The sequence below is a fragment of the Pipistrellus hanaki genome (genome assembly GCF_964339955.1).
Source record: "Pipistrellus hanaki genome assembly, chromosome: 1".
Classification (NCBI taxonomy): Eukaryota; Metazoa; Chordata; class Mammalia; order Chiroptera; family Vespertilionidae; genus Pipistrellus; species Pipistrellus hanaki.
The window spans coordinates 83,387,246-83,406,742 of record NC_140503.1 but is presented as its reverse complement, the minus strand read 5'-3'; the positions used below and the strand labels follow the sequence as shown (position 1 = coordinate 83,406,742).

The window sequence follows — 19,497 nt, the reverse complement described above, 5'->3', positions numbered from 1 at the left end:
GAATGAACTAGAGATGTTTATTATATAAGCCATATTCTAATTTTATTTAAGCTATTTATCAAACTATTGTGTCTTCAAAAGGTTATAATATGTAAAAGAAATATGACCCCACCTTTTTTTTTACTTGTTTTTAGTTACCAAAAATAAAGTTTCACGCAAAGTTCTGAAAGTAAAACTTGATATGTATAGAGAACTTATTTTAGGCCTTTGCCTCATAATGACTTTCATTTAATTCAATTTCTAAGAATTTTTTTTTTTAATTTAAAAAAAATATATTTTACTGATTTTTTTTTTTTTTTATAGAGAGGAAGGGAGAGAGAGAGTTAGAAACATTGATGTGAGAGAAACATTGATCAACTGCCTCCTGCACACCTCCCACTGAGGATGTGCCCACAACCAAGGTACGTGCCCTTGACCAGAATCAAACCCAGGACCCTTCAGTCCACAGGGCGACACTCTATCCACTGAGCCAAACCGGTTTTGGCAATTTCTAAGAATTTTTAATATTCATGTAGTAACATGTTTGCTATATAAACATAGTGACTGTTTCTAGGACTCTACTAGGAAGTTTTATTAGTTATTCTAATCTTAACTAGTGGCCCGATGCATGAACGAAGATTCATGCAAGAATGGGCCTCGGTTCCCCTGGCTGCCTGCACCGCCTTTACTCTGGCTGGAGCCGCCTTTCTGCCTGCCCTCCCTGCCCACAGGCTCAGAGTGGTTGGGGTGCTGTGGAATTAACCCGCCATCTTTGTTGGGTTAATTTGCATACTCACTCCTGACTGGCTGGTGGGCGTGTTACTCTTTTATTAAGTAAATAGGGCCATTAATATGGTGCCAGGGATGTTTTTCTAAAAAACTAACACAGTTCTTGAATTAATTTGTTTAGAAGACCTAAAATTCATCCAAGAATGAAACGTTATATACTCAATATATAAAGAATTCAACACAGTATTTTCTGAAGGTGAAATTTGCATGAGTTATCACACTATTACCTTTAAGATTAACTGTAGTCTATCAAAGAATGTAGTAGTCCTGAAATACCCTTCTGTTTTCCTATAACTTTTTTGAACTGCATAATAAATCTCATAGATCATAAAAACAAAAACTAAATAGTTTGTTTTGTGGGCATGACTATATTTATACCTATATCTTTATTTTTTACAAATTCATATTTTAGCCCTGGCCAGATGGCTTGGTTGATTGAACCAGGTTCAATTTCCAATCAGAGCATATATACCTAGGTTGTGGGTTCAATCCCCAGTCTGGGTGGCTATAGGAGACAACTGTTCGGTGTTTCTCTCTCACCACCAAGTTTCTTTCTTTCTCTCTCTCTCTCTAAAAATAAATTAAAAAATATCTTGGGGCAAGGATTAATATTTAATTATTTTGCTGAAGTAGCTGTCTCTTGTAGATATTTTTGTTTTGTGATTGGGACTTCTATGTACTACCATTTCTCTACTAGAAAACTTTTTTTAATTGATTTTTTGAAAGAGTGAAAAAAAAAATCAGTTTGTTGTTCTACTTTGTAATGCATTTAGTATTTGATTGCTGACCAGGGAAGAATCAGCAACCTTGGTGTTATCAGGATGACTCTCTAACCAACTGAGTTACCAGGCTAGGGCCTCTGCTCGAAAGAAGCTTAAAAATAAAATGAAAATACCTAATATTTTAACTACTTGCTTGGTACTAGCAGTATTTCACTACAACTACCACCAGTTCTTAAATACAATATTAATTTTCGTTATATATAATTTAAAATAAGAATGAAAAAAATAAAATAAGAAGAATGTCTGTGTGCCAGACATTATAGTATATAACATAGATAATACTATAGTATATAACATAGATAAGTCCCTGTTCTTACAGAATATATGTGCTACTGAATAATATTTAAAACTAAACAGGCAGTTTCAAGTCATTGTGATAAGTGATATAACGGGGAAATACAAGGAGTTACAGCAGAGAATCCTTATTCACACTGGTTAGGTCAGATCAGGATTAGGTTTCTTAGAAAGTGTGTTTAAGCTGAGACTTGAAAAATAAATAGAAGTCAACCAGACCTAAAAGAAGAGGGGTTAGGGCGCCATGTAAAGGAAAACATGTGAAAAAGGCCAGAGGTATGATACATTCTGATAAATACCAGTTTACTTTCTGTGGCTAGAACTTAAAAGTACTAGAGCAGCAATTTTCAACCAGTATGCTGCAAGAATTTTTAAAACATGCAATAGCTGACTATGTAGTCAAGGGCACTGACCTACCTCTTTTCCCTTAGATTGTCAAAAAAAAAGAAAGAGGAAAAAAAAAATATATATATATATAGCCAACACAACAACAGCTGTTCGGTATGAATGAATCAAAATTACACCTTTTTTTTTTGTCAGATCAGCAAAAAATATTTTTGGTGTGCCATAAAATTTTAGTAATCAGCTTATGTGTGCCATAAGATGTAAAAGGTTGAGAATCACTGTATTAGAGAGTAGAATGGTAAGTTGCAGAAAGATTGGAAAACCACACTAAGAAGTTTGTGCTTGTGCTGAGTCCACTAAAGAGTCATAGAAGGATCTTAAATTAGGGAGTGACATTAGTTTTTAGGATTTTTTATTTTTGGGTTGTTTTGTGTGTTTTATTTTTCCTTGTGGAGAATGGATTAGGAAGAAGGGGTAGGGGTTAGAGGGAGACGAAAAACTAGGACCCCCAAGGACCACTCTAATTCAGGCTAGCAACCATAGTGGTATATAGAGCCCAATGAGCAAGTTCTTCTTTAATTGCCCCAAGAACCTGACCAGCAACTCAGTGGTTGAGCATCCACCTATGAATCAGGAAGTCAGGGTTCAATTCCCGGTCAGGGCACATACCTGGGTTGCAGGCTCATCCCCAGTAGGGGACATGCAGGAGGCAGCCATTCATGATTCTCTCTCATCATTGGTTTTTCTCTCCTTTTCCCTTCCTCTCTGAAATCAATAAAAATATATGAAAAAAATAATAAAATAAATCTAATTGCCCAAGATTAAAGTAAATGAAATTGAATAGCAGTGGGTACCAGAGTCTCGATAGCTGGACCAGGTTTGGGAGTAGAGATTCTTGCCTTCACTGATGGCTTCTATTAGCTGGTATGTCCAATTCTGATTCCATATTAGTTCCCTGGTAAACATAAGATGAGATCATTAGATACAAAGTCTTGTATAATATTATGATTTTATCTCTTTGGCTAATGTATAATCTTGTTTTATCTTTTGATATTTTAAATTTCTGTTTTTTGGGGGGCTTTAAGCGTTACATCTTAAATAGACGGTATTGAGTATCTTTTTTATGCTAATTTTATGAAATTATATCTACAGGATCAGAAAGTGCTTCTCCAGTTCATTCAGCTCTGGGATCCAGGTCACAAACACCTTCCCCTTCTACATTGAATATAGAACATATGGAACAGAAAGATCTGCAGCTTGACGAAAAACTTCACCACTCTGTTCTTCAGACGCCAGATGACCTAGGCAATATTTGGAAATTAGATATTTCCATTTCTCCTTTCAGAGCATTAGTGTTAAGAGATCTTAAAATAAGGCATCTTAAACTTGATTATGTATTATATACATATTTATTATGTATTATTCTATCATTGGGGTTTTCTAAGTCTTAGAAATTTGTTACTATTTTTTCTTACTCTTAAAGAATAATTTTATAGTTGATTACAGTTCTAGCATTAGTGATTACATTAATTTTGTGTGTTATATTATCATTGATATAGTGCCATCCATTTTCTAAAGCAGGAAATACATAATTTGGCTTCATTATTATTAATGTTGGATTTGAAGAACCTGCTGACTCACAGGAGAAAGTAGAATTATCATTTGCTAATCAGGCTTTCAGTGAAACAATTGGTCAAATCAATAATTTTTCATTGAACTTGATTCTTAAAGTATATCAACTAAATTTAATTAAGAAGTAGGCCATCCAAACAAAGCATATTTGAAAGTAAGCGTTAAAAAGTAAGTAGGAAACCTTAGAAACTATAAAGTTAAAAACAGAAGTTATTTTTGCTAAGTCCTACATGATGTAATAAGCATTAGGATAAGAAGTCATTTTTGCAAATATACTAAAAACTTTAGTCAAGGACATACTTGTTGAGATATTTACAGTAAATAATACAGAATGCCAGTTTCATTGATAATGCAGCAGATTTGTTCTCTGACCAAAGGAAGATATTTTAAGCCATATAACTTTTGGTCCCCTTTCTTTCTTTCTTTTTTTTTTTTTTAAGGTACACTTATTCTCTTAGCATGCAATTTTGGAATTACATAGCCCTATTTCTGGTTGTGGGTTGTTTCTGACCTTTCCTTTCCTCCTTTGACCTACAATTTTTTGTATTTACTTTTCTTTCTGGCATTTGGAATAAGTTTTAAACTTTTAGAAAATTGCAAGACTTGTAAAATGAATATCCATAAATCCTTTAAATTCACCAGTTAATATTTGCCACTTTATCCCTTTGTGTATACACATGTAGGCACCCAAAAAATCCCATCATCCCTTTTTTTAAATTCTATTTTAAAAAATACATATTTTGTTGATTTTTTTTTAGAGAGGAAAGAAAAGGGATAGAGAGTTAGAAACTTTGATGAGAGAGAAACATCAGCTGCCTCTTGCACACCTCCTACTGGGGATGTGCTCACAACCAAGGTATTTGCCCTTGATCGGAATCGAACCTGGGACCCTTGAGTCTGCAGGCTGACGCTCTATCCACTGAGCCAAACCAGTTAGGGCTAAATTCTATTTTTTTTGAATCATTTAACAGTGAATTACAAATATTAGACTCTACACACCTCAACACTGCAGTGAGAATGTCCTAAGAATAAGTACACATTAGTTTCCTGCATGACCACAATATAATGGCCACATTCAAGGTATTTAATGTTGATATGTCACTGCAGTTTTAGTTCATAGTTAAATGCCCTCAGTTGCCCCAATAATGTCCTTTATAGCAACCTTAGTCCATCATTAGCCCAAACTAGGATTTAAAGAATCACACATTGTGCCCTGGCCAGATGACTCAGTTGGTTGGAGCATCATCCTGTACACCAAAGGATTGTGGGTTTGATCCTCAGTTGGGGCACATATGGGATGTGCCCCAACTGAGGATTGATGTTTCTCTGTCACATCAATGTTTTTCTCTTATCTCTTCTCTCTCTCAAATAAATTTTTAGAAATATCCTCGGGTGAGGATTAAAAAATAAAAGGAATCACACATTGTTGCTTGCTTTGTAATCATTTAAAATCTTGTTTAGTTTGAGAGGGATAAATTAGAGACAAAGTTGACATCACTATATTATGAAGAGTCTGTAGAGAGGGGAGATGTTAACAGAGATAGTACTATGTGTACCGGTTAATGCAGATTTTTTCAATGGAGTTACACATATGTTGATATATATGCAATTTGATATGCTATTTTGTTGTATTGACAACAAGCTTCAAAACTTCATATGTCTAATTTGCTGAAGGTGTTAACATAGATACTTTTATACTTAAAAATGTCGAATTTCGTGCCAAAAAAAAAAGCATTTGCGGGAAGTTATAATTCATTACTTTATTTTGAAGAAAAGTGCTGCTGAATACTTCAGGAAGCTTATGGTGAACAAGCTGGTTTAAATACTTTAAAGGTGATGATTTTGATGTGAAAGGCAAAAAAATTCCAGGTCAACCAAAAAAGTTTGAAGACCAACACTTACAAGCATTATTGGATGAAGATGCGTGTCAAACTCAAAAACAACTTGCAGAAAGATTAAAGATTGCTCAGCAAAAAATTTCCGATTGTTTACAAGCAATGGGAAAGATTTTAAAGGTAGTAAAATGGGTGCCACATCAACTGAACGAAAGACAAATGGAAAACCGAAAAGTCATCAGTAAAATGTTGCTTCAACAACAGGAAAGAAAAGTCTTTTTTTGAATTGAACTGTGACTGGATGAGAAGTGGATTTATTTTGAGAACCACAAATGCTCAAAATCATGGGTTGATCCAGGTCAACCATCAACATCTACTACAAGGCCAAATTGCTTTGGAAAGAAGATAATGCTTTGCGTTTGGTGGGATTAGGAAGGTGTGATGAATTATGAGCTTCTAAAACCAGGTGAAACTGTTAATACTGATCGCTACTGACAACAAATAATCAATTTGAACCACACTTTGATCGTGAAACGACCAGAATGTGCCAGACACCGCAGTGTAATTTTGCTTCATGATGTTGCTCCATCACACACTTTAAAACCATGTAAAGACATATTAAAAGATCTTGCCTGAGAAGTATTAATCTACCCGCCTTATTCACCAGCCCTTGCTCCTTCAGATTACCATTTGTTCTGATCGATGGCACATGCACTTTCTGAGCAGCACTTCAAAACGTACGAAGAAGTGGAAAATTGGGTCTCTGAATGGTTTGCCTCAAAATAAGAAAAGTTCTATTGGGACTGTATCCACAAATTATCTGAAAGATGGGGAAATGTGAAGATGGACATTACTTTGAATAAAGCACTTTCGACGTTTCTCTGAAATTATCCTGTTTTCTTTTATTACAAAACCCGCTGTTATTAACCGGTACACCTAGTAAACATTGCATGCTTTTTTTTTAGTCTTAGTGAGTTTATACCAGAGCCCATTTTTTATTATTGTGAAAGGCTATTCAGTAGCTTTTTAATAATACAATCAGTTATTATATACCTTTTAAGCAAAGAAAAAAAAGGTAAACATTAAGAGTAAAGGATGTATATATAATAAACATAAATTATTAAGATTTTTATCAAGCAGGAAAATTTTTTACTGACAAATGATTTTCCCTTTTTTACTGTATACCTTGAACAGAAAGAGTTTTTTAATGTATCATACAACTGAAATCTATTTAATTTATTAACCAATGTCACCCTAATAACTTTGATAAAATTTTTTTTTAAAGAGTAATATTTCCTTTTAAAGCTGGAGGAGACATATAATGATATTCAGCTATACCATCTTTTTAACAAATGAAGCATAGCCTTAGGGAGGTTATTAAATAACTTACACATCACATAATTTGTGATAGGACTAGGATCCAAGGTAATATTTTTTACATATAATCCTGCCTATATAATTAATGGAAATGTTAGATTATGTTTAAATTTTAGTAAAAATACGTATTTTTCAATGTCATTGTGATATCCTTTTAATGGTAGGTCTGACATAATTGTGAAATGTATTTCTTTGGAAGTTTTAACTAAAAAAACTGGCTTATAAAGACTTCCTACAGGGTCTGACTGTAGCCTGAGATTTTATATTAATTTGATGATATAATCTGAAGTAGTTATTAGGTAGAGTATGTAGTTGTAAATATGATCTTAATATCAAACATAAATTTCTTTATCTGGTATCTTCCTCATTTCCTCCTTAGGTAAATCTAGATAGAAGCACTATGGGATAAGTAATAAGGAATTATGAACTGGTAATATTTTTACCTTATCAAGAAAAAAATAACACTAATGAATATTAACTTTTATTTACTTTTATAGATATTTAAGATAGTTAATTCATCTCTTTTGTGTTTTTATGATCAATTATCCAGAAAAAATTACTAATACTTGTGTATTATTTTTTTCTATAGAAATCAGTGAATTTCCATCTGAATGTTGTAGTGTGATGGCAGGGGGTACTCTTACAGGATGGCATGCTGATGTTGCTACTGTAATGTGGCGAAGAATGCTAGGCATTTTGGGAGATGTCAATGCTATTATGGATCCTGAAATACATGCTCAAGTCTTCGATTACCTCTGTGAACTTTGGCAGAATTTAGCTAAGGTAAAAAAGAAAAGATATAATAGAAGGAAACTGAAGTATTAAGAAGCAGAAGCCTTAAATAACATAGCTACACTATCCCCCCCCCTCACCCCCTTGTTATTTACAGGTGCTTACCATGATGAAGTCACTTAACCGTGATTAAATGTGTAGTTTGTGGTAGATACTGGACTTGATCTCAGTTTAAGGAAAAACAAATTAGAAAAAGAGAATACTTACATAGGTTTATTGCATTTTATTTGAAAATTACAGATTAGAGATAACCTCGGCATTTCGACTGATAACCTGACCTCCCCTTCTCCACCAATTTTGATACCTCCATTGAGAATTCTTACACCTTGGCTTTTCAAGGTAAGCTTAATATATAAAATTTAAACATTTCACTTAGCATATAAGTATGTATCAGTCTTAAACATATGATAGATGTTTGATTTATAGTATTGCTTTTAGCACACTTAGTTTTTAGTCATTAGGGGTTATATAGCAAAGAGAGTGAGCATAGCAAAATTATTGTATAGCAAGCATGTCAAACTCAGCGGCTAACATGGGCCAAATGAACAGGGTTAAGTTTATGTGGATTTCAAAAAAAAACCAAAAGCCTCAATTTTCATAGAAACGTAGGTTAATTTCAATAGAGACATGCTGAATACAAAGAGCTGAAATAAATGAATAATCATTAACATAAAATAATAGAACATTTTAATAAAATTAATATTTTTTTTTGAACATTAACTTACCAGTCATTCAATAACTGCACTAATTAATAACACAAATAAACCTATTTTTCTGGTTCTTCAAAAGCAAAATATTTCCTGCCGTGCACACCATACAAGTTAGTACAGGAATAATAGCATGGCAATCAGCTGCTAAAATATTCGCTGCCAGCATTGGTGAAGAGAAATGGTGTGCCTACGCCATAGGTGCATAAAGGAAATGAATAAAACACACTTATAATAATCAGTCATTAGTGAACTTTATAGTTTGTTATTAATAATTATGTATAATATTGTAAAAATTAAGTTACAACATTTTTATTGAAATATATCTTACATATCATTATATTGGCGGGGCCACAAAAATATTCATTGTTGGCCCCATGTGGCCAGCAGCACGTGTGCAAGTTTGATATGCTTGTTGTACAGGATGCATCATTTTTATAGGAAAGTATGTTTTTACTAGAGGCCCAGTGCAAGAAATTCATGTACTGGTAGGGTCCGTAGTCGCTGCCAGCTGCCGGCCACTGACCATGAGCTCCTTCCCTTCTCCCAGCTGGGACCTCCCTCCCTTTTCCCAGTCGGCCCACCCCCTGGTTGAACTCCCGGAAGAACTCCAGTTGAGGGGACAATTTGCATACTACACTTTTATTATATAGGACTAGAGGCCTGGTACACGAAATTCGTGCACTAGGTATCCCTCATTCCAGCTTGTACCCTCTCCAATCTGGGACCCCCCTCTGCCCAATCTGGGATGTCTGATTGCCGGGTTAAGGATCGGGCCTAAACTAGCATTCGGACATTCCTCACAATCCGGACTGCTGGCTTCTAATAATTTGCCTGCCTGCCTACCTGATTGCCCCTAACTGCTCCTGCCTGTCAGCCTGATCACCCCCTAACTACTCCCCTGCCAACCTGATTGACACTTAACTGCTCCCTTGCTGCCTGATCGCCCCCAACTGACCTCCCCTGCCAACTTGGTTGCCGCTAATTGCCCTCCCCTGCAGGTCTGGTGCCCCCCCCAACTGCCCTCTCCTGCCGGCCTAATAACCTCAGACTTCCCTCTCTGCAGACCTGGTTGCCCCCAACTGCCCTCCCCTGCTGGCCATCTTGTGGTGGCATCTTGTGGCGATGTGAGGGCATCACCTGAGGGCGTGGAGACCACCTAGGCTTTTATTGTATTGATATGGGTTATATTTAATGAAATAATTAACCTTAAATTTGTGTCATAGTATATATGTACTTTAAAGATGTGATTCTTTTAAGTATCATTTGATATGCTCGATACATTTTTATAAGTGAAACTGTGGTAATTCATAGTTTCGTATAATTTTAATGATAATGGTTTAGGTTATTCTGATACATAGTTCAGTAAAGAAATTGGGACAACATAGAAATGAATGAAAATAAATATATTGCTTTATAGGGGGCAGGGGCTGTTGGGGAGAGGTCAGAAGGGGAGAAAGGAGACTTATGTAATACTTTAAACAAAGAATTTAAATTTTTAAGAAAATAGCATCTGTGGAGTTAAGGAGTATATAAAAACTACTTTCTGCTCAATTTTGCTATGAATCTAAGACTTTTCTTTTAAAAAGTCTATTTAAAAGCAAAACAAAAATGAATAATAAAGCATTTGATGTTACAGGCACAGAAAACTTAATAACAATACTATGTAAGAGATATATAAATAACACTTTGTTATATAAATAAAATATGTGCTTTGAAAAAAATCTGAAAGCCTGAAAGACCGTTATGAGTAGTTGACCAAACAACCAGTTGTTATGATGCACACTGACCACCAGGGGACAGACGCTCAATGCAGGAGCTGTCCCCTGGTGGTCAGTGCACTCCCACAGCCAACCTCCCACAGTTCTTCCCCTAGGTCGGCCAACCTCCCGTGGTCTCTCCCCCCGGCCAGTTGGGTGGTCAGTGTTTTCCCACATCCAACCTTCCACAGCCCAGATCAGCCAACCTCCCATAGTCCCTCTCCCCGGCCAGCTGGCCCCGAGAAGGCCCCAGTTGCCGGCCAGGTCAAGGGACCCTACCTGTGCACAAATTCATGCACCAGGCCTCTATTTATATTTACGTTTATATCTATATTCATATTTATATATTAGAGGCTTGGTGCATGAATTTGTGCACAGGTGGTGTCCCTCATATATATATATCTTGCTATATTTAAATGTTTAAGTATTTAATAAACAGTATTTGTTTTTGAGTAGTAATAAAGCCAATGTTTTTATATTGTAGGCAACCATGTTGACTGATAAATATAAGCAAGGTAAATTACATGCTTATAAACTTATTTGCAATACAATGAAAAGAAGACAAGATGTTTCTCCAAATAGAGATTTTCTGACACATTTCTATAATATAATGCATTGTGGATTACTTCATATTGATCAGGTAAATATATGCACTTTCTAGCAAGTTGCTTTATATGTTTATGTTTGATTCTCAGTTCTCTTTAACTCTTTGTTTTTGAAATGTAGGTGGAAAAACAAGCTATTATAACAAGGGGTTGACCTGATTATGAAATGCATTGTTCCTCTAATGTTATACCAAATACCCTGTTTCCCCGAAAACAAGACAGTGTCTTATATTAATTTTTGCTCCCAAAGATGCACTAGGTCTTATTTTCAGGGGATGTCTTATTTTTCCATGAAGAAGAATACGGTACACATTTATTGTTAAATGAAAATAAAGGAAATTTATTACCTGTATGGTAGTACGGTAGTTGTCAACCAAACCAGACAAACTGTGAATCCTACAGTATCAAGAATTTACTCATTTATTCAATGACAATCAAGTCATCATCTTCTGGAACATCATCATAACAATCCAATTCCTGAATTTCCTGGTGAATTTCTTTGACTCCATTTCTTTCAGAATCAGTGGACCAAATCTCTCATGTTTAGCAATAGCACTGTCTTTAAATGAGTACTTCTTGTCAAGGTAGCCTGCTCGCAGTGCATTTGTAATGCAACTGTCAGTGATTTTCTCCCATGAATTCTTCACCCAAGTCACAACTTCTTGCAGTTTAGGTTTCACAAAGTTTCCACGCTGATTTCTCTCCATTCTATTATATTTTCAATGTAGTCATTAATTTCCATGTGCAAATTGTCTTTGAATGGCTTGTTTATTGCAATATCAAGAGTCTGGAGATAGGCCTTATTTTCTGGGGATGCCTTATATTTCACTCAGATGGAAACCTGTAAGTAGGTCTTATTTTTGGAGGATGTCTTATTTTCAGGGAAACACGGTAGTTCACTTTTTGAAGAGATTAAGTCATCCTTTGCTTATGTTGACATTTTGTAATTATCACTTGATAATTGGTACTTGAGGCAGACGGACTTACTCAGCTGGTTATGTAGTATTCAGAGGTTTTTTTCTACTCTAAGAGTCAGCACATCACATTTTCTTATTACCATAAATTGTATGATCATAATGACAATTATATTGACTTGGCATTTGTGTCAGTCACAATCATTACATTATATAGTCATAATTATGACTCTAAAACATTACTTCAAGGGTCTTGACCCTGGCCAAAAAACTGAAAAGTGTGGGAGGTTACAAGTCAAAGTAATGCAAGCATTTTTATCAAATGTGGTTAAATTTCACTTTCTGAAAAATGCATTAATTAGGACTAATTACAATGTTCTACCTTATAACATATCTCAGATAAATTAATGATCTTGATAACTAGAAAAAGAGAGCTTTTGTGTAAGATAAATCACATTGAGTAATACAAGGTAATATACCACATTCTCATTGTAAATTCCAAAGGCAAAGTGGATTATTAATCAAGTCAAGAATATTCCCTCAAAGGTGGCAACATCGAGATTTCCAATGCTAGATACATATCATCAAAGGTATCTAAAAAAGAGAATCTCTTCAGTTGTAATATAACAGGTCACACAACTTCAGAGACCAGAATCATCACATAGAAACAAATAGGTAACAGGAGGAGATACTCTGCAATTTAGTTTTAACCCTCTGAAACAAAGAGCCTTCCAAATTCCTCAGTGGTATAGAAAAAATGCTGTATTGATATCAGTTAAACAAATGTGTTTTAAGTTTATTTTTCTTTGACAAAATATAATAATCAATATGGATTATTTGGAGGAATTAAAATTAGTAATTAGTCAGCCAATATATAATAATTAGAGGCCCAGTACACGAATTCGTACATCAGTGGGTTCCCTCAGCCTAGCATATGGATCAGGTCGAAACCGGCTCTCTGACATCCCCCAATGGGTCCCAGGCCAAGTGATGCCACTGGTGCATGATCAGGGCTGGGGAGGGACAGGGGAGGTTAGCCAGCCAGGGAGGGGCCACGGGAGGGCTCCAGGGTGTGTCCATCCCATCTCACGCAGTCCCAATCAGGGACCCCTACAGCAAGCTAACCTAGCAGTTGGAGTATCTGCCCCCTGGTGGTCAATGCACATCATAGCAACTGGTCAACCAATCAACTGCCCCCTGGTGGTCAGTGCACATCATAGCAAGCAGTTGAGCAGCCTTAGTATATATTAGCATATTACACTTTGATTGGTTGAACAGACAATCCAACACTTAGCACATTAGGCTTTTATTATATAGGATTACCTGTTTTATTATTTCATGTGATATCTGTTTTTAAGGATATTGATTAGCTGATATTCAATATTACATTTGTTATATTCTTTCTCTTTTCTTTCCTTATTCTCAGGATATTGTCAACACAATCATCAAGCACTGCTCACCTCAGTTTTTTTCACTTGGTTTGCCTGGTGCCACAATGCTTATTATGGATTTTATTGTAGCAGCTGGCAGAGTGGCTTCTTCAGCTTTTCTCAATGTAAGTTTTTATTTCCTGTTCTTCAGAATATAACAAATATTAGTTAACCAGGACACTACTAAAGAGCAAGAAAGGAAGAGCTAAGATGTTCTTGATAAAAATATAGCAATCTGCCGAAGCCGGTTTGGCTCAGTGGTAGAGCGTCGGTCTGCGGACTGAGGGGTCCCAGGTTCGATTCCAGTCAAGGGCATGTACATTGGTTGCGGGCACATCCCCGGTAGGGGGTGTGCAGGGGGCAGCTGGTCGATGTTTCTCTCTCATCGCCGTTTCTAGCTCTCCCTTCCTCTCTGTAAAAAAATCAATAAAATATATTTAAAAGAAAATAGCAATCTAACGTTGAGGAAATTTCACAGTTTAGTTGGAATTGTTGTGTCTCCTGCATTAAAAAAATAAGAAGTTCTAATGTATAAGATTGTATAACTAAAATTTGTTGAGGAATTGACCCAAGAGCTATAAAAATGGACTAAATCTGATAAGCAAAACCGAATTTTAAACCGAGGAAATACATATATAAGGACAGGAGGGAAGAAAGTAAAGAAATAACAATGGACTATAGCAAAAGAAAAGAATGACACAGTGGTGAGATAACCCAGAAAATATGCTCTTAGGAATACACTCTAACCGTTAAAACAGCATGTGGGATTTTTTTATGGAGCTATAGAGCTGAGGTGGTGCCAAGTAACTCAGTGTAGTTGGAACATGTTCATTTTAAGAGGCAAGGGTGAACTAAAGAGAAAGACAGTGACTGTTTATAGTTCTAAAGAGAATAGATTTCATCCTAAGGAAATAATGAAGAACCATTGAAGGATTTTAAGAAAAGAGTGACATGATCAAATTTCTATTTTAGAAAGATCACTCTGGAGCAAAGTATAAATAAATAATTAACTGAAAGCCTACTAGAAAATTCAAAGAGTATTTGGGGAAGAATAATCAGTAATACTTGACTAGCACTTTATAACTTGCAAAGCAGTTTTACAAACTTTTTTTTTTTTTTTTTTTTCATTTATAAGCTACAAAAGACCAACAGTGATGAGGGGGAGTTCTATTTGGGGCATAGTAAGCTGCCCATTAGACATGAATGAGATGTAGGGAGGTCCATTGTATGTATTACTCAGGAGCTCAAAGGATACATCAGGACTGAAAATGTAAAGCTGGGAAACATTGCTTTTGAGATAGTATTGAAACCCATGAAACTAGATGCAATCACCAAAGGAAATTTGCAAATAAAAGAAAAACCGTGTTTATAGTTATTAATCTAAATTCTCTAGTTCCCTGAGAACAGTGATCATGTCTTACTCATCTTGCATCTCCAGGTCCTAGCCCAGCATCATACTTATAGATATTTATTAATTGAATGTGTATTTATTTAGCACTGTCCCATTGATCTGTATGCCTGTTCTTATGCCAGTAGTAGGCTGTTTTGATTATGGCGGCTTTGTAGTATAACTTGAAATCTGGTATTGTGATTCCTCCAACTTCGTTTTTCTTTCTTAAATTGCTGCAACTATTCAGGGTTGCATTTTTGGAGTATTTGTTCCAGATCTCTGAAATTTTAATAGGGATTGCATTAAATCCATTGATTGTCACTTGTTTATATCTCCTTCTGTCTCTTTTTTCAATTTTCTATAGTTTTCCAAGTATAGGTCTTTTGCCTCCTTGGTTAAATTTATTCCTAAGTATCTCAAGTTTTTTTTATTGCAATAGTAAATGGGATTGTTTAATTTCTCTTTCTGAGAATTCATTACTTGTGTATAAAAAAAGCCTTCTATTTTTGGGTGTTGATTTTGTTATCCTGCTACATTGCCAGATTCATTTGTTAAATCTAGTAGTTTTTTTGGTGGAGTCTTTAGTGTTTTCTAGGTACAATACCATATCATCTGTGAATAATGAAAGTTATTTTTCCTCTTTTCCAATTTGGATTCCTTTTATTTCTTCTTCTTGTCTGATTGCTATGGCTAGCACTTCCTGTACTGTGTTAAATAAGAGTGGTGAAAGCACACATCCCTGTCTTATTCCTATTCTTAGAGGAAATGCTTTTAGTTTTTTCGCATTGAATATGATTTTGGCTACAGGTTTGTCATATATGGCCTTTATCCTGTTGAGATAAACTCCCTCTATTCCCACTGCTGAGAGTTTTTATCAAAAATGAGTGTTAGATTTTGTTGAATGTGTTTTCTGCACCTCTTGATATGATCATGTGTTTTTTGTCTTTCAATTTGTTTATGTGATGTATCTCATTTATTGATTTGGGAATATTGTACCAGCCTTGCATCCCTGGAATAAATCCCACTTGGTCATGGTTTATAATTTTGTTAACATATTGCTGGGTGTGATTTGCTAATATTTTGTTGAGGATTTTAACATCTGTATTCATCAGGGATATTGTCTTGTAATTCTTTTTCTTTGAAGTGTCTTTATCTGATTTTGGAATTAGGATAATGCTTGTCTCATAAAAAGAGTTTGGAAGTGTTCCTTCCTCTTGGATTTTCTGAAATAGTTTGAGGAGTACAGATGTTCTTTGAATGTTTGGTAAAACTCCCGTGTGAAGCTGTTGGGACCTGGACTTTTGTTTGCTGGAAGTTTTTTGATTACTGCTTCTATTTCATCAGTTGTTATTGGCCTATTCATCCTGATTCAATTAGGGAGATTGTATTTTTCTAGGAATTTTTCATTTCATCCATATTGTCCAGCTTCTTGACATAAAATTGTTCATAGTATTTTCTTACAATCCTTTGTGTTGCTGTGGTGTAGATCACATATGTCAAACACAAGGCCCGCGGGCCAAATCCAGCCCGCCAGGCCTTGCAATGTGGCCCGCACCGCGCTGTCATCACTGCACTCCGCTGTCAGTTTATGACATTGTCAGTTTATGACTGTTCAGTAAACCATTTGGCCCGCGATTTAGGCTGGATTTTAGATTTTGGCCCCTTCTCTGATTGAGTTCGACACCCCTAATGTAGATGGTTACTTTTCCACTTTTGTTTCTAATTTTATTTATTTGGGTCCTCTCTCTTTGTTTTTTGACGAGTCTGGCTAATGGTTTATCAATTGTGTTTAATCTTTCAAAGAACCAGCTCTTGGTTTCATTGATTTTTAAAAAAATTTTTTTTAGTATTTGTTATTTATTTCTGTTCTAATATTTATTTCCTTCCTTATGCTTCCTTTGGGCTTTTCTTATTGTTCTCTTTCTATTTCTTTAAGTTGTAGGGTTAAATATGCTGATTTTTCTTGTTTTCTCAGGTATGCCTGTAGTATTATGAATTCCCTCTCAGGACTGCTTTTGCTGTATCCCAGAGATTTTTAGGTTGTTGTGTGTTAATTTTCATTTGTTTCCAGGAATTTTTCTCTTTCTTAATCTCATTGGGTAATCCATTTTATCTAATAAAAGAGTAATATGCAAATTGACCATCACTTCAAGACACAAGATGGCTGCCCCCGTGTGGAAAAAAATGACTGCCCCCATGTGGACACAAGATGGCCTGCAGGGGAGGGCACTTGTGGGAAGTTAGGGGTGACCAGGCCAGCAGAGGAGGGCAGTTCTGAGAGACCAAGCCAGCAGGGAAAGGCAATTGGGGGGTGGGGAGAACCCAGGCCTGCAGGGGAGGGTAGTTGGGTAGGGGGGCCAGGCACGCAGGGGAGGGCAGTTGGCGGAAGGGACCAAACCTGCAAGGGAGGGCAGTTGTGGGTGATCAGGCCAGCAGCAGAAGGCAGTTGGGGGAGACCAGGCCTGTAGGGGAGGGTTGTTGAGTGGGGAGGACCAGGCCTGCAGTGGAGGACAGTTGGGGTAGGGGAACCAGGCCAGCATGGAAGGGCATTTGTGGGGGACCAGGCCTGCGGGGGGGGGCAGGGGGAAGGGTGTTTGGGCAATTAGGCCAGCAGGGACGGCAGTTAAGGTTGACTGGGCCAGAAGAGGAGGGCAGTTGGGGGAGACCAGGGCAGTTGCGGGAGACCAGGCTCCCCGGGGAGGGCAGTTGCAGGGGGACCAGTCCTGAAGGGGAGGGCAGTGGGGGGGAACCAGGCCTGCAGGGGAGGTCAGTTAGGAGTAACCAGGCCAGCAGGGGAGGGCAGTTAGGGGAAATCGGGCTGGCCAAGGAACAGTTAGGTGTTGATCAGGCTGCAAGGCAGAAGCGTTTAGGGGCAATCAGGCAGAGGCAGGCGAGCAGTTGGGAGCAAGCAGTCCTTGATTGTGAGAGGGATGTCCAACTAATTCCGGTGGGATCGGGTCTAAGAAGGGTGGTCAGACATCCCTCAAGGGGTCCTAGATTGGAGAGGGTGCGGGCTGGGCTGAGGGACACCCTCCCACACCCGTGCACGAATTCTGTGCACCGGGCCTCTAGTTGTTTAATAACATGCTATTTAGCCTCCATGTGTTTGAATGTTTTAGAACAATGTGTTATTTATTAACCAAGGTCATCCTAATGAAAATAATAATTTTTTTAAAAAAAGAACAGTGTCTTGTGATGTATGAGCTGCCTTTAAAACAAAAGTATAATTTTCCTTAAAACTAGGGTAATTTTGTGTTGTTAAGATTTTTAAAAATGTATAGTCTCATTAACTAAGGCTAATTTTGGCTTATTAGCTGCTCTTGAGGAAAGCTCTGCTATTTGTTGCCCTTATTGAGAATTTTAGGAGTTTATATGGGAAATATAAATGAAAATCTGAATCTTTTTGTGTTTCCCTGTTTCTTTTTGAATTTTGTCTTATTTGCTTACTTCTCTGTGTAATATGGTTAGGTGATAAAATAATTTTTCTGATAATTTAAATAACACTAATATATTTTAAAGATTTTAAAAATCTGTTTACTTGTAGGCACCAAGAGTGGAAGCACAAGTTCTTCTGGGATCTTTAGTTTGCTTTCCTAACTTATATTGTGAACTGCCTGCTCTTCATCCCAATATTCCTGATATTGCTGTGTCTCAGTTTACAGATGTTAAGGTAAGAAATCAGATGCTAATTATTAGCATTTAAATGATGTATTATCATAATGTACATTCAATAAAATGTGTATGCTTTCTTTTCTTAGAAATCCACATAATTGTTAAAGAACATTAACTAGCCATACTCCTCAGAACACAGGCTGGAATGTTTATTAGTAGCATAGCCTTTTTTGTGTTCATAACTGCTTTGGAAATGTTTTCCCACCCACGTGTCAGTCTCTTAGGATTCATTCATTCACTCACTGAACATTTATTGAAACATTCTATGTGCCAGATACAGTCCTAGTAATATAAAGCTTCTAAGATTAAGATGGCACTAAACCTGCATATTAACTCTCTCCCTCTCCCAATTTCTCAATGTGAGGAATCAAACATAATGTAATAGAATATTCTATTCTGCTGTAGAAATTGAGGTTTGGGGTCCTATGTACCTAAAGCATTAACAGGCTTGAACAGGAGATGGTGTAAATTAAAGTGTCTATATAATTGCTGATGGAATTCATTCTAAATACTGAACCTTAAAAATAAAGATAATAGTGTCTGATTAGGAGCAGATATGCTTCTATTATATAAAGAGCCAGGGTCCGTAACAACCAAGGCTCAACCCAACACAGGAAGTCAGTGCTGGGTTGTCAAGGCTACCCAGCTCTGACTGCCGAGGTGGCTGCGGATCAGGCCCAGAGAGAGGCCTGCACAGAGAGAGGCAAGGTCTGACCCCCAGCCTTCGTGGCAGCTTTGATCAGCCATTGCCTCTCCCTTTCTCTCCCAGCTTCACCAGCAGCCGCACCTCTGTTTCTCTCCAGGCCTCCTCGGGGGCTGCTGATCAGGCCTAGAGATAGGCCTGGAGACACTGATTGGCATAGAAACCAAACAATCAAAACCAAATCTGGGTGAAGTGCCAGGAGCCAATGGCTTCCTAGGAGGCAGAGCTTTTGACACTGACTGGCATAGAAACTGACAAATCAGAACCTAATCTGGGTGAACTGCGAACGCTGGTGGGGAGGTGGGGAGGAGGGCGCGGGGAAGATAGTTAGAGGTAATCAGGCAAGCAGGTGAGCAATTAGGAGCCAGTGGTTCCAGGTTGTGAGAGGGTGCAGGCTGGGCTGAGGGGACCCACCCCCTCTGTGCACAAATTTCATAAGTTTTATAAGTTTCACAAAAACTTATAACCAGGCCTCTAGTTCTATGTAATCT

General features: G+C 37.0%; 1 protein-coding gene across 5 annotated transcripts in view; it reads left to right on the top strand.

Moving 5' to 3' along the window:
• Nucleotides 1-19,497, top strand: part of RALGAPA1 (Ral GTPase activating protein catalytic subunit alpha 1) — a 227,501-nt gene that overhangs the window by 105,590 nt on the left and 102,414 nt on the right. For all 5 annotated transcript variants that reach the window (XM_084874263.1, XM_084874264.1, XM_084874265.1 and 2 more), the window contains 6 exons: nt 3,342-3,494; nt 7,623-7,816; nt 8,066-8,164; nt 10,777-10,932; nt 13,238-13,366; nt 18,176-18,301. In XM_084874263.1, the coding sequence (XP_084730389.1) occupies nt 3,342-3,494; nt 7,623-7,816; nt 8,066-8,164; nt 10,777-10,932; nt 13,238-13,366; nt 18,176-18,301 (857 nt within the window). The remainder of the gene's footprint in view (nt 1-3,341; nt 3,495-7,622; nt 7,817-8,065; nt 8,165-10,776; nt 10,933-13,237; nt 13,367-18,175; nt 18,302-19,497) is intronic.